At 41.9% G+C, this 14825-nt stretch overlaps 1 protein-coding gene across 1 annotated transcript in view; it reads left to right on the forward strand.

Annotated features, from left to right (window-relative positions):
* Nucleotides 1-14825, forward strand: part of CD9 (CD9 molecule) — a 629923-nt gene that overhangs the window by 112877 nt on the left and 502221 nt on the right. The window contains exon 2 of the mRNA XM_044087176.1: nt 5104-5200. Coding sequence (XP_043943111.1) covers nt 5104-5200 — 97 coding nt within the window. The remainder of the gene's footprint in view (nt 1-5103; nt 5201-14825) is intronic.

Consider the following 14825-nt stretch of genomic DNA (forward strand, 5'->3'; position numbering starts at 1 on the left):
AGAAATCAAAACTAATATCTTCTCAACGGATAATTTTCCTGGGTGCCAGCTTAAATACAACTACCCAGATGGCCTACCTCACGCCAGACAAACAAGGGCAGCTGTCTCAATACTTCAACAAAATGGCAACTTTAACCAGGCTAACTGCAAGGAAAATCCTGCAGGCTCTGGGGTTCATGGCATCTTGCATCCTACTAATACCATTTGCAAAGCTGCATATGAGGAAGCTACAATGGTACCTAAAAAAAAACTTATGGTCTCAACACAACCACAGCTTGGAAACAATTATACTACTCATTCCATGCCTTCAAAAGGACTTTTTGTGGTGGGCTCAAGCATGCCAAAGAAACACAGGTCTCCCTTTCTGTTTACCACAAGCAACTCAAATCATCACAACAGACGCCTCAGACTACGCCTGGGGAGCACACATGGCAGATCAGTGCATTCAGGGAAAATGGTCCCAAAAAGAGATGCACCTACACATAAACCAAAAGGAGATGCTAGCCGTGCAAAATTCAAAGACCTACTGCATCCAGGCCAGCTATTAATAAGGACAGACAACACCACAGTCATGTGGTACAGAAACAAACAGGGGGGGGGACTCATTCATACCCCCTGTGCAGGCAAGCTGTGACCCTGTGGAACACAGCACTGGAATTACAAATTCAACTACAGGCACAATTCCTGCCAGGGAAGGAAAACACACTGGCAGGCAATTTAAGCAGAAATATGACAGACCCACACGAATGGAAGTTGCATCCTCAAGTCTTCTCGAAGATAACTTGGGCATGGGGGCAGCCAGACGTAGATCTATTTGCTACCCACAGAAATTACCAGTTGGAGAAATTCTGCTCAAGGACCTATCATCCACAGGCCTGAAAGTGGACGCACTTTCAATTGGACAGCATTGACAGTCTATGCCTTCCCGCCTCTACCTCTACTGACCAAAGTCCTATTAAAAACCAGATCAGAGAGGCCGCAAATGATTCTCATTACTCCAGACTGGCCACGACAGCACTGGTATCCTCTCCTAAAGAGCCTGTCGCACTCTCTCACTACCTTGGATCCTCTCCTAAAGAGCCTGTCGCACTCTCTCACTACCTTGGATCCTACCTAAAGTTCCTTTTCTGTTGTCTCAGCACAACTACAAGACCCTTCACAGCCAGCTCAGAACTCTAAATCTAGCTGCATGGAAAATACCTTAATTTGCCAACAGACTCTCCTCTCCAAGGAGGTACGGGATGTCCTCTTGGAGGCCAGGAGACCCTCTACTAGAAAAGCCTACTCTGCCAAATGGAAACGATTTTGTTCCTGAAATCAAGCAAAGGGCCAGAATCCTTGGGTAATAAATATACCTTAGATTTTACAGTACCTAGCTGAGATGTTAAACGGAGGCCTTTCCTTCTCTTCCATCAAGATCCACGCTTCAGCCATTTCAGCACAATACAATACGGATCCTCCTTTATTCTCACATCCTCTTAAGGCAGTTCCTCAGAGGGGCAAAAAATATAAAACCCCCACAGAAACAGCCAGCTCCAGCTTGGGACCTCAACTTCGTATTGGAGAAGCTGACACTGCCTTCTTTTGAGCCGGCTTCTTCAGCAGAGCTACAATACTTGTGGAAAACCACCTTCCTTCTGGCTATTACTTCAGCACGCAGGATTTCGGAGCTACAGGCCCTCATGGCTGTGCAACCATTCATCAGTTTCCATTGGGACAGGGTTTCCTTACGAACCAACCCTACCTTCATGCCAAAGGTAATATCCAGTGTGGCTTTGAATCAGACTATTCATTTACCTACCTTTTTATCCAAATCCACAGAACAAAGGAGAGAGGCTACTACATTCCTTGGACATTCACGGGCAACTTCGTAACTTCGTTATTACTTGGACAGAACAGTCATTCAGGAAATCTGAGCAGCTCTGTGTCCTATGCTACAGGTGCTCAAGGAAAGGCTATTTCCAAACCGACTATTTCAAAATGGATAGCCCATTGCATATGCTTTTGTTTTTCATTTCATGGAAAATCAGTGCCTGTATACATCAGATCCCACTCCACCAGGGCTACAGCTACCTCAGCAGCTTTCCTCAGGGGGTCCCTACAAAGGACATTTTGGAAGCAGCTACTTGGAGTTCAGTGCACACTTTCTCCAAGCACTACCACCTTCCACTATACTCTAAATCTAGAGCAGGCTTTGCCACAGCAGTCCTGCAGGGCATTCTAGCCCCTCTTTAATTCCGCTTGGTACCAGCCACCCTTACTTCACCCTTACTTAGCTTTGGGATACTACCCATCTGTTATGACTGCAGCTGTATGCACGATGAACGTAGTACAGTTTTGTACCTACTATAAATGTAGATGTTGGAGTGCTCATACAGCTGCATTCCAGGTATCCCTCCCTCCATCCCCTCTTAGGACAGGCTTTATGACAAACACTTTTCATATAACCTTTTTGGGGTATTCTTTTATGGTGTATTTGCTTGCAACTACTGTTTTTGATTTATCAACATTGCATTTTTGCATAACATTATGTTTGCCTTCCTTCTGGGGGCACCTGACATTTGGGGCAAGAAAAACTGAAGAAAATGGCGTTGGCTGCCTCTTAATACCCCTGCCGCACTGACATCAGGGAAGAAGCGACTACAACCGACGCCGGACCTAGACTTTGGAATTCGGCCGACCGAGGACCTGCCTGATGGCAGGATAACCCAAGTGTGATGACCGCAGCTGTATGCTCACTCGAACATCTACCTTTATGATAGGTACAAAACTGTACTTTATCTGCAAGACAAATTCTGCAGGCTTTGGGCTTCATGGCATCCTGCATTCTAATTCCATATGCGAGACTGCATATGAGGAAACTTCAGTGGTACCCAGGTGTTTGGACTCTACATTGCCACAGCCTGGAAACAATTTACCCTAATTTACCCTCATTCCTTGCCTGCAACAGGAGTTTCATTTGTGGGTGAAGGCTTGTCACCAGAACAAGGGACAGCCATTCACTTTACCCCAACCAGGCAGACATTAACAACGGATGCATCAGATTATGCCTGGGGGGCCCACATGGCAGGAAGATTTATTCAAGGCACATGGTCCGCAAACCAGAGGCATCTACATATCAAGCAAAAAGAGATGCTAGCTGTTCAGAATGCCCTGACGGCCTTCAAGGACCTACTTCATCCGGGACAACTACTGATGGACAACACCACGGTCATGTGGTATATAAACAAGCAGGGAGGCACTCATTCTTACCACCTTTGCAGACTAGCCATGACTTTGTGGGACACAGCATTGACGTACCAAGTACATCTGCAGGCACAATTCCTGCCAGGAAAGATAAATACTCTGGCAGACGAACTAGGCAGAAACCTCATGGATCTGCACGAGTGGCAGCTGGATCCACAAGTCTTCAGCATAAGGAAATGGGGATGCCCGGATATAGATCTATTTGCCTCTCCTCACAACTACTAACTAAAAAGATTCTGCATGAGGACTTATCACAGGTTAGCATGGAAAGTGGACGCCCTAGCTTTCAGTTGGAAAAGCTTAGCAGTATATGCCTTTCCTCCACTGCCTCTCCTCCACAAGGTACTCTTAAAGGTCAGACAAGAGAAGCCAAAGATGATAACTGATTGCCCCAGACTGGCCCTGCCAGCACTGGTACCCAATCCTAAGGAACTTGTCTCGATGCCTGGCTTGGACCTTACCTCAAATACCTCATCTACTATCCCAACAAAACAATCGGATCCTGCACAGCCAATTAAAGACCTTAAATCTCCAGCATGGCGGATAATGTAGTGATACAAAACGCGCCTCTCACTAAAGCTGTAATGGATGTCATTTTTGGAGGCCAGAAGGCCTAGTACCAGAAAATCTTACGCTGGAAAATGGAAGAGATTCTGTGCCTGGAACCAGGCACAAGGAATTGATATAGCTGTAGCAAATATTCCTCAGATTTTGCAATACTTAACTGAGATGCTGGACAAAGGCCTTTCCTTTTCATCAATTAAAATTCATGCCTCTGTCATTTCTGCTCATTACAATGCAGAGCCACTAATCTCTTCTCATCCTCTGAGGCAGTACCTCAGAGGAGCCAAAAACTTGAGGCCTCCAAGGAGATCACCAGTACCTGCATGGGACCTTAGTTATGTTTTGGAAATTCTCACCCTGCCTCCTTTTTGAGCCAGCTGCTACAGCTGATATAAAGTTTTTATCGTGGAAAACAGCTCTGCTCCTAGCAATAATCTCTGCAAGACTGGTCTCAGAGCTACACGCACTCATGGCTGTGGAACCTTATATTTTTTATACAGACAGGGTTTCTCTGAGGACAAACCCGACATTTATGCCTAAGGTAATGTCCAGTGTGGCCCTTAACCAAACTATTCATCTGCCTACTTTATATCCAAATCTACAGAATAAGGGGGAGAGAATTCTACATTCTTTGGACATACACAGACAGCTACGCTTCTACTTGAACAGAAACAAAGCCTTCAGAAAGACAAAGCAACTATTAGTGGCATATGCTAGTGGCATAAAGATGTTGCAAGAACTCCTCTACATTTAACACACAATTGTTCCTTTTCAGGCACCTTCTTGGATTAAAACTGATGACTTGCAGAAAAGTCTATGAATTGTACTGAAAACACTTGCTTCAGAAAATGTATATTCATGTCCTTTTCAGTTTAATATAGTGCTAAAATTTTAATAAACTGCAATTTATTTCTTTGTCCCAGTTTGGTTGACGGCTGTGCCTTTCATCAATCTGCAATATTCTTGTTTATAGTGCTCAACATCCCAAGCTCCGCAGCATTTTGTAATGGATCCTGTCAGTGATGGTAGCTGGATATGTACTGTAGTTAATTGCAGATATGTTTCTGTGGTTGATTTAAAAAAATGTTTGCTGTTAACAGATGTCTTGCTGTTAGCACTCACTTTTACCTCTAAGGAATACTTGCATAACTTGCCATGTACAAATCTGTTTTTTTTTTATGTAATCTGTACATAAAGTTCATTGATGTGCTGTCACAAATTTTGTAAGAATGCAAGTTTTTGTGGCAGATCATAACTGTAGAAATGTAAAACTTTGCTTTTTTTTTTTTGTAGCTTGCTGGAACAGCTGTACTCGGTATAGGACTTTGGCTTCGTTTTGATTCACAAACAAAATCCCTGTTCAGTAATGGAGATTCCTCATTTTACACAGGTAAGCCCCAGAAATTCTGGAGTACAAGGTTACTCTGAATTTTCTCAAGTCAGTTCAGTGTGATTAAAACTGTGTGCGTCTGTGTCTGTGTGTGCGTCTGTGTCTGTGTGTGCGTCTGTGTCTGTGTGTGCGTCTGTGTCTGTGTGTGTGTGTGTGTGTGTGCGTCTGTGTCTGTGTGTGCGTCTGTGTCTGTGTGTGCGTCTGTGTCTGTGTGTGCGTCTGTGTCTGTGTGTGCGTCTGTGTCTGTGTGTGCGTCTGTGTCTGTGTGTGTGTGTGTCTGTGTCTGTGTCTGTGTCTGTGTCTGTGTCTGTGTCTGTGTCTGTGTCTGTGTCTGTGTCTGTGTCTGTGTCTGTGTCTGTGTCTGTAATATAGGTCTACTTTGACTCATCGAAATTACATTTCTGCAAAACTCAATTTCGTATTTTGCACGTGTGGGTGTGTATGTATAAAGTGGCTCTGGCAGGTCATATTTTAGACTGTTCAAGAAGTATCCTGGAATATTATCAGGAACCTTTGAGGCTGTTCTCTTGGTCTTGTTGAGTGAATCCAGGACACCCTCTATGGTTGGAGGGGTTATTTTTGGTGGTTTCTTGGAAGGTAGCTGGGGGCGAGTGGTGGGTAAAGGTGGAACAATTTGTCAGATGGCAAATTCGCTATATTGTCTGGGTCATTGAATGTGGCACCATTGACCACCATTTCAGCCCTAGCGTATCTTTATAGAAGTTAATTTTAGCTAAGATTCTTTTTCCTTTTGTTGTATAACCTGTTTAATGTTTGATATCACCATGGTGGTTTGCTTTTGGAGTTAATTTTGGGCTTACTCTATACCTTTGACCTGGTTGTACAGAATTTCTGTGAACAATTCTGCATAGCCTGCTGTATTGTCTGAGTTTTGAGGGGCATAGAATTTTAACAAACTATCGCTTAACAAAAGATGTTTTTGCTTGGAATAGTTCCTAACTGTGTTACTGGGTTGCCGAGTTGATTTTATTTTCAAAGTGTCAGCTTTACGGTCAGACCTTACCAGGGAGGAAATGACATTGGAGGTGTAGTAGTCCCTATTTGTGTGTACAAGACCCAGTATGCTGGAATTTATAGTGGGTGTACTGACTGCTTAAGGGTGTTTGTAAATACAGTCCAGAAATCTTGGCTGAATATTTGAGACCATGTAGGATTCCAGTCTTTGGAAGGGTAGTCTCCCATTAGTAAGGTGTTAGGTTGGATGAGGACAGTTTCTAGTAGGGCTGAGTATGATTAAAGAGTTTCTTCAGACTTGGATCATTACCTCTAGATTGCTAAGATATAGTTTTGGGTTTCATCTATGATGACCTGCACATAGAGAATTTCCAGTATGTCATCCTGTTTAACTAGCCTAGAGATTCTTATGGGTCCCCTTCAAATTAGACTCCTCGGAATGTCTTATGTGATATGGATGAGACCACATGTTAGACTTTCAGAAAAGTTGAAGCATTTGTATGGAGATTATGGTACAGTAAGGATTATTTTCCCTTCTCCCCACTGTAGTGTGTCGTCAGAGTTTTGTAGATGTAATTGTGTGGGGGATTGCCCCAAGATTTTCATAGTGTTTTATTTATGTTCAACTTTTTGAAAGTCTAAAATGGTTTCGACCATATGATTTGATTTTCCAAAAAGTCGATTTCATACAGACCCGCTTATTAATGCATATTGAGACACTTCCACTTGTAGTCCCAGTCTGTGCAGCTTCTAGTCCAGAAGTGTGGAAGGCACTGAAACCTTGCACTTCTAGGGTACGCTGCAGCTTTAAACAGCGTCTGTAACTGCACAGATGTTCTCCAGAGTGAGGGGAAAGGTGCAGACCATCCTTGGAAAAGCAACATGGCCCATTAACTGTCTTCTCATGCTGACAAAATATTGGACCCCCTTTTGAATGATACTAGAAACTGTCAATTGTTAAAATCTGTTCTTTTGTTGGCATAGTCATCTTTGGTGAAGGTAATATGCTGCTATATGTTGCTCAGTGCTAGGCTCATACCAGCCTTAGACTGAAATCTGTGTGTCTTCATATAGTCTATGGAGGTACGTCTCTGGTCACTTACCCTCTGTGGTCTATGGTGGAATCGTATTGGTACCTGTGGTGCAGTGACTTGAGTGCATATGTAATTTGGTGGGTTCTTGCTCCAGATGGTTATGTAACCATTGTCATATTGTTGATTCTGTATATATAATGTTCCTTTCGTTGAGTGCTTTTGGGTTTGCTGAGGGTAATCTTTGCTAATCTGTACTCTAGGAGGTCTCTCTTTTTTATTTTTTTTAAATAAGCACAAGGATCCCAAGAAATAATTCTGGCATCAGCAGTGTAGAAAGAGAGGAGCTCTGTTTACTGTTAAGGTGGGCAGGTTAAACAAGTTTAAGCAGTGCCAGGGAATATGGGGGTGATGGGGAAACCCACCAGCAGAGCTTATAGTTTGAGTTGCTGTCAGTGCCTTTGGTAGCCATGTTGCTAAAGGCAATGAGGTTGTCTGCACCTCGGGGCTCTCCTCTCCATGTCATTGAAAATCAGCCTTCCAGTTGCATAGATTGCTGCTCTTCATACCCGGTATGCAGTAGATGCCAACTTTGGTACCACGGTCTTGGGCACCCCTATCTGTAGTCCATTTAATTTTTGTTTAGTTGGACACAAGTACATACAGCACAACTCTCTCTTTTTTTTTTTTTTAATGATCTTATCTCACTTATGGTTCAGGGGAAGGCAGCAAAGAGCCTCTGCAGTGTTGCAGTCTGATATTAGCTTAGACATGCTTCATATTTTGTACTTCACCTCCAAAGATTGCAAGAAGGCATAAGAGCAAGACTACACCTCCCTGATGCCTAATTTAAGACTGGGATGAGCCTGTCGCTGCCTTGCCCCAAGATTACCCCTAATTTTTGGAGATCTTAAAAATGATATTGCAAGGGGTGAGATGGTCTTCCACAGTATCCTTTCCACACAGGGCACTGTAGCAGTCTTTCCAGTCCACCTAGCAAACCTTTTGGGTGGTTCTCCCTTTAATTTGCAAGTATTTTTTGCCACCAATACAGCATATGCAAACCCACTATAACCTTTGAGAAACTGGATAGTATTGTCTAACCCCCCCCCCCCCCAACCAAAAAAATTCCAGCTAATGGTTGGAGACTCCCAGGCCTGATTCTTGAATTTCAAAAGCATTCCTTAAAAATGCTCCAGTCCATCAGAGCCCAACATTTCATTTTCTGGTAAGGAACACAGATTTTATGGTCTGCCATGGGAAGCAGGTGTATACATCCAGTCCTTTCCTGGAGGACCATCCACAGTAGAATTTTAATGAGACCTTTGGCATGTTTGCTTTAGTTCAGATTTTGCAGAGTTCACCAGTGCAGTTTATGAATTCACTCTTTCAGGACTCGATCCTCATTGGCCACAGTGTTCCAGAAAAAGTAATCTGGAAGAAACCAGAACTGTTAACTTTCAGAAAAGTCAGCCCCCCTGAGGGCAGGATACCTGGCAGCAATAGGGTGGTTGTGGTCCAGAGATCAGCAGGAGAATCCCTGATGCACTGCCCGACTGTCTTTAGTGGCAGTAGAATCCTCCATCAAACACATGCTTAGGATAAGTGGATAAGATAACAATGTGCAGATGGTTTGCAGTCTGCATCACACAGAGAAGCCCCAGTCTATGCCCTTGTTCAATGTCTCACTCCATGAAAAGCTGTCTGTTTCACAGACAAAGGATTGGGTACTACTTCAGATTTATAGTAAAGAAGAAAACAAAGTAGTTCAGGCCTATTTTGGATCTAAGAAAACTAAATTCTTGTATTCTCAAGGAAGCCTTGGATGTGCTGCTTGGACCTCCAGAATGCTTATAACTGTTGGGATAAACCCTGAATCCAGGAGGTAACTTCCTCTTTGGAAGAAGCTAGTCCCATTTTATTCAGAACCCTCTATTTGATCTTGCCACAGGCCCAGGGGTATTAAAGTGCGTTGCTGTATTTGTAACAAACAAGGGCTGTAAGGGGCAAACATTTTTCTTGCTTGAATGACTGACTTCTAGATTGCTTGCCTGCCTTACAGCTGGAGCCTTTGCAGCTGCTTAGATTCAGTCTGCATCCCAGGCACACTATGCAGTACTCATCAGCCCTTTAGACTACAGTTTCTGGGACACTTGATTTCATTCCGTCACAAGCTGACATGGTTTATTCTTTGAAAACGAAAAAGTGAACCAGATATAGAGTTATCTGAAAGCCCTTGATGGTACTGATGATAAAACAGTCCGATGACTGACGAGAAAACACCAGACTGAACCAAAATCCAAGACAAAAATTTAATTAAGCGCTTTTCGTTTGCTCGATAAGCAAACTTCTTCAGACAAATTTCACACTGCCACAATGCACTATTTAAATACTGAAACATCACCAATTAAATAGTCAATTAGTGCAAATTGGAAGCAATAAATGCTAAAAGGTGCATGTAAATAAATTAAAATAAAAATGAATACGTTTAACATCCAAAAAATAAGTTCCTAAAAGAAAACAAAATAGTGCAATGAGTAACATTGAAAATAAAAAGTAGAACTGAAGGAATATATGAAAAATACATAAAAATAAAACCTATCAATTAGAATGAAACTTAACTACACTTTTATTACAAGGTTATAAAATGTGAATGCGTTGCCTACCACTGTGTAACCTACATACATACAACCGGGCCTCATTAAAAAATTATGAAAAAATTAATATAAAAATATAATTAGAAGTTTAATAACCCACTAGTTACCTAGTACATATACTAAAACCCCCACTAAGTATAAAATATATTCTATGAAAATCAAAAAGGACAGGCCATTATGCGTTTGTAATGGGCCTATCTTTTTAGACTTAAGATACCAAGTAAACTGGAGATGGAACAAGCTTCATTCAGACCTGGGGTGTGATGCGCCTCTAATCTAATCTGCCAGTGTAATTAGAGTTCCAGTAACTTAAGCTCCATTGGCCCACCCCTAATGTCCTGGCCAACCTGGTCTATCGCAATGAATGTAAACTGGTGAGTTGGAAAATCCAGGATGTGCTTAGCAAGAGCATTGGCTTCCTTATGTTTTCTTATAGCGTACTGGTGATGTCCTTCAAGAATGCAACTGCAGTCATAACTTATGGGTTATCCTGCCTCAGGCAGCCCTCGGTCGGCCGGATTCCAAAGTCTGGGTCCGGCGTCAGCTGGTGTCGCCTCCTCCCAGGATGTGCTTAGCAAGAGCATTGGCTTCCTTATGTTTTCTTATAGCGTACTGGTGTTCGTAAATACGCTCCCTGAACTTGCGTTCGGTTTTACCTACATAGAAGGCCAAGCAATTTTGACATTGAGCTAAGTAAACCAGCATCCTGGAATTACAATTAGTCCTATATTTTAGTTTAAATTCATGCTTATTAATTATGAATCTATTAGATTCAATAATAAATTTGCAATAGTTACTAGATTGGCATTTGAACATACCCGGAGACCTAGTGGGTGGTGGTTTCAACTCAAACCAAGATTTGAGATTCCTAGCCTTCCTGTATGTCACTTTAGGCATAAAGCCTAATTTAGAAGACACCACTGGGTCTGCCCTGAACAAGTGCCAGTTTTTTTTGACAATGTGCCATAAGTTGGTACTGTCCACAGCATAGGTATCCTCATTTTCACCGACCACATTGACCGAAGACAATGGTGTTATTAGATCGACATTTTTCCTAACTTGCAGTAAAGGTACATAAAAACTGGACCTCCTTTTCAGTGAAACTTCACCTATTAGGTCCTCAACTAATTTAGTGGGGTACCCTCGACTCAAACATCCTTTTTAGAGTTGAACATTCCTCAGTGTAATCATCGTCCCTACTAATAATTCTGGCAGCTCTTACAAGTTGTCCCTTAACTGCACGTTTCTGTGTAAACGGATGACAACTTGTAAAGTGCAAGAGTGTGTTAGAATAAGTGGGCTTCCTATGGATCTTTGCTATAAAACAAGCAGCCATTGAGTCCTTAACTAACAGGATGTCAAGGTACGGTATGTTCGTGTCACTAAAGGTTTAAGAACACCAAAAAATTAGTGGTACGATTAAGATAGTTTACATACTCGGTAGCTTGAGCCTCATTCCCATTAAAAAGAATGAAAATATCGTCCAAATAGCGTGTGTAATACGCTATGTGTTCCGTATATGATGGATGGTTAAAAACGGATTGGTGCTCCCAGTGAGCCATAACCAAGTTTGCCACACTGGCACCACAGGGTGAACCCATGGCGACTCCAACGATTTGTAAATAGTAGTTGTCCCCAAACATGAAAAAATGTTTAGATAATATCATGCCCAGAAGTTCACCTACTAACAAGATGTCATAGTCGCAGGCTTCTCTGGATTTCAACCTGTCACAAACCCACTCAACCGCTATGTCATGAGGGATGCACGTGTATAGATCTTTTACATACACGTTGAGAAGGTTAAGGTGATCCTGATACCGCAACTCATTAATTTTAGATAGGAATGTCCACGAGTCTTTACAGATTTGCACCTCCTGTATTGATTTATTTCCGTAATGTATTGTCAACCACTTTGGCACAGGCGCAAGTGGGAGAACCACTGCCATCAATCAAAGGACGCATGGGGGATCAATTAAATTCTTATGAATTTTTGGTATACCGAAAAAGTACGGAAACCTAGGATAAGAAGTTGACATATAATAAGTTTTGATTAATCCTGCCCTCTAGAAACATCTCTTCAAAGTTATCCTTGATGGCCCTGTATGCTCTATTGATCTCATTTTTAGAGCTTAATGCATAAGCAGGAGTGTCAAGTAACGATGTCATTCTGTCAAAGTAATCCTCCTTATCAAAAATCACTATGCCCCTGCCTTTGTCCAGTTTACAAATACGTAAATTATTAGAACGAAGAGCATGTATACAATCAGTTTCAATAGTGCTAATATGCGAAGCACGTTGCTTCGTCCTGTTTTTGTAACACCTGATATCCACCTCACAAATGTGCTCAAAGGTAGCCAAAAGTGGATGAAGTGGTGGATTAAAAGTACTAGGGACATGTAACTGGCTAGACTCGTCAGTGTAAGCTCCCCCTCCCATCATAAGTTGGAAGTTAAGTTTCCTAGTGAATGTTTTCACATCAATAATAGCTTTAACAAAGTCCAGGTGTTGAGGTACGTAAGTATGACCCTTAGCCATTGGATCCGCCATATCTATGGTGATAGGTGTTTTAGAAAACTTATACACTTTGAAATCACCTAGGGTGTTCGTACTAATGACTGGGCCCTGCTGCACGTTAAAGTCCAAATCATTATCTGTTGAATTTAAAGGGGAGGATGCTGACACATCAACCTCATCATCTATGCACATAGTAGTATCCTGTGCTAGAGGAATTACCGATGTTACCGGTTGGTTCTCCTCTGGTTGGGGCAATTCTGCCATTGGCGCTGCAATTTGGGTCTTGCACCTAAAAAATTGAACATGAATTTAAACTAAAATATAGGACTAATTGTAATTCCAGGATGCTTGTTTACTTAGCTCAATGTCAAAATTGCTTGGCCTTCTATGTAGGTAAAACCGAACGCAAGTTCAGGGAGCGTGTTTACGTACACCAGTACGCTATAAGAAAACATAAGGAAGCCAATGCTCTTGCTAAGCACATCCTGGATTTTCCAACTCACCAGTTTAAATTCATTGCGATAGACCAGGTTGGCCAGGACATTAGGGATAGGCCAATGGAGCTTAAGTTACTGGAACTCTAATTACACTGGCAGATTAGATTAGAGGCGTATCACACCCCAGGTCTGAATGAAGCTTGTTCCATCTCCAGTTTACAAGTCTAAAAAGATAGGCCCATTACAAACGCATAATGGCCTGTCCTTTTTGATTTTCATAGAATATATTTTATACTTATGTTTTAGTTTTTTAGGAAAGAATGCCAACAGTGGGGGTTTTAGTATATGTACTAGGTAACTAGTGGGTTTTTATTAAACTTCTAATTATATTTTTATATTAATTTTTTTCATAATTTTTTAATGAGGCCCGGTTGTATGTATGTAGGTTACACAGTGGTAGGCAACGCATTCAAATTTTATAACCTTGTAATAAGTGTAGTTGTTTCATTCTAATTGATAGTTTTATTTTTATGTATTTTTCATATATTCTTTTAATATATTCCTTCAGTTCTATTTTTTATTTTTAATGTTACTCATTGCACTATTTTGTTTTCTTTTAGGAACTTGTTATTTTTTGGATGTTAAACGTATTCATTTTTATTTTAATTTATTTACATGCACCTTTTAGCATTTATTGCTTCCAATTTGCACTAATTGACTATTTAATGATTCAGTATTTAAATAGTGCATTGTGGCAGTGTGAAATTTGTCTGAAGAAGTTTGCTTATCGAGCAAACGAAAAGCGCTCAATTAAATTTTTGTCTTGGATTTTGGTTCAATCTGGTGTTTTCTCGTCAGTCATCGGACTGTTTTATCATCAGTACCATCAAGAGCTTTCGGATAACTCTATCTGGTTCACTTTTTCGTTTTCATTAGTTGGTGGTGCCTTGTTTTTTCCTGAGTATGGTTTATTCTTTGCCTCCAAGGCCTTATTGATTTTTGGTGACAGTCCTTGAAGTAGTCTAGTCCAGGTATTGCACATGTTACAGTGGACACGGGTAGGTCTCCCAAATTCTTGAGCCTGTGATTTTATGTTATGGAAAGCTCCACCTGCAGTGATGGATGAATCTTCCCAATCGGGTATGAGTAGCCCTTTCCAGAGTCCTACTCCTCTTATGGCAGGCATGGATGCTTCTATTTGGTTGGCGTGGGGGGGATTTTCAAGGGCAAACTGTCCGTGTCTGGACAAATCGAGAAGTTTTTGCATCAGTGTCCTAGAAAAAGGCAGATGTTCATCGTGCATACAGCTGCAGTCATAACAGATGGGTTATCCTGCCGTCAGGCGGGTCCTCGGTTGGCCGAATTCCAAAGTCTAGGTCCGGCGTCGGTTGTGTCCTAGAAAAAAAGGCAGTTCTCAGTTTCCAAGCCTTCTGGGACTTTGCTGCAGGGTGTTGAAGCTGTACACTTTGCCAACATGAAGATAGATGCTTGCAAACAAAGGGAGTCTTACTCCTATGTGTAGTGTCCAAGCATGTGGACTTGGGGAATCGCATCTTGGTAACAAGCCATATTCCTGACAAGTACAACTCACTAGTTGAGTATGCTGTGGCACGGTCTACTGATGCTACAGAAGTAACCTATCATTCTGTAACGTGGAAACTTGTTTCTGGGAAAATCCCTTCTACAACCATTTTGCACTTCAAAGTACAGTGGCTTCTATCCCTTTGTCTCACAGCTTGAGAGAGCACTCCCAGGGGCAGCAATCCCTGAGAGACTACTATATTTTCTAATTTTTGTGATAACCTGGTTTACACAAGTAGCATTATTTCAGCCTTGACTGGTATGGTTTCCTCTTAGTGTCTCATGTTGTTGGAGCTTTTCAGTCTCCATCCTTTCATGGTCCTCCTGTCCCCATGCCTTCAGCTTTATCTGCGGTTCTGTCCTCCAAATCCAGCTACAGTGTTCCTCCTTTAGTTGATGGCCAGTAACCCCCTACCTTTTTGCTTTACAT

This window comes from Protopterus annectens, chromosome 11.part0, assembly GCF_019279795.1.
Source record: "Protopterus annectens isolate FY-2018-M chromosome 11.part0, PAN1.0, whole genome shotgun sequence".
In the NCBI taxonomy this organism is placed as follows: Eukaryota; Metazoa; Chordata; order Ceratodontiformes; family Protopteridae; genus Protopterus; species Protopterus annectens.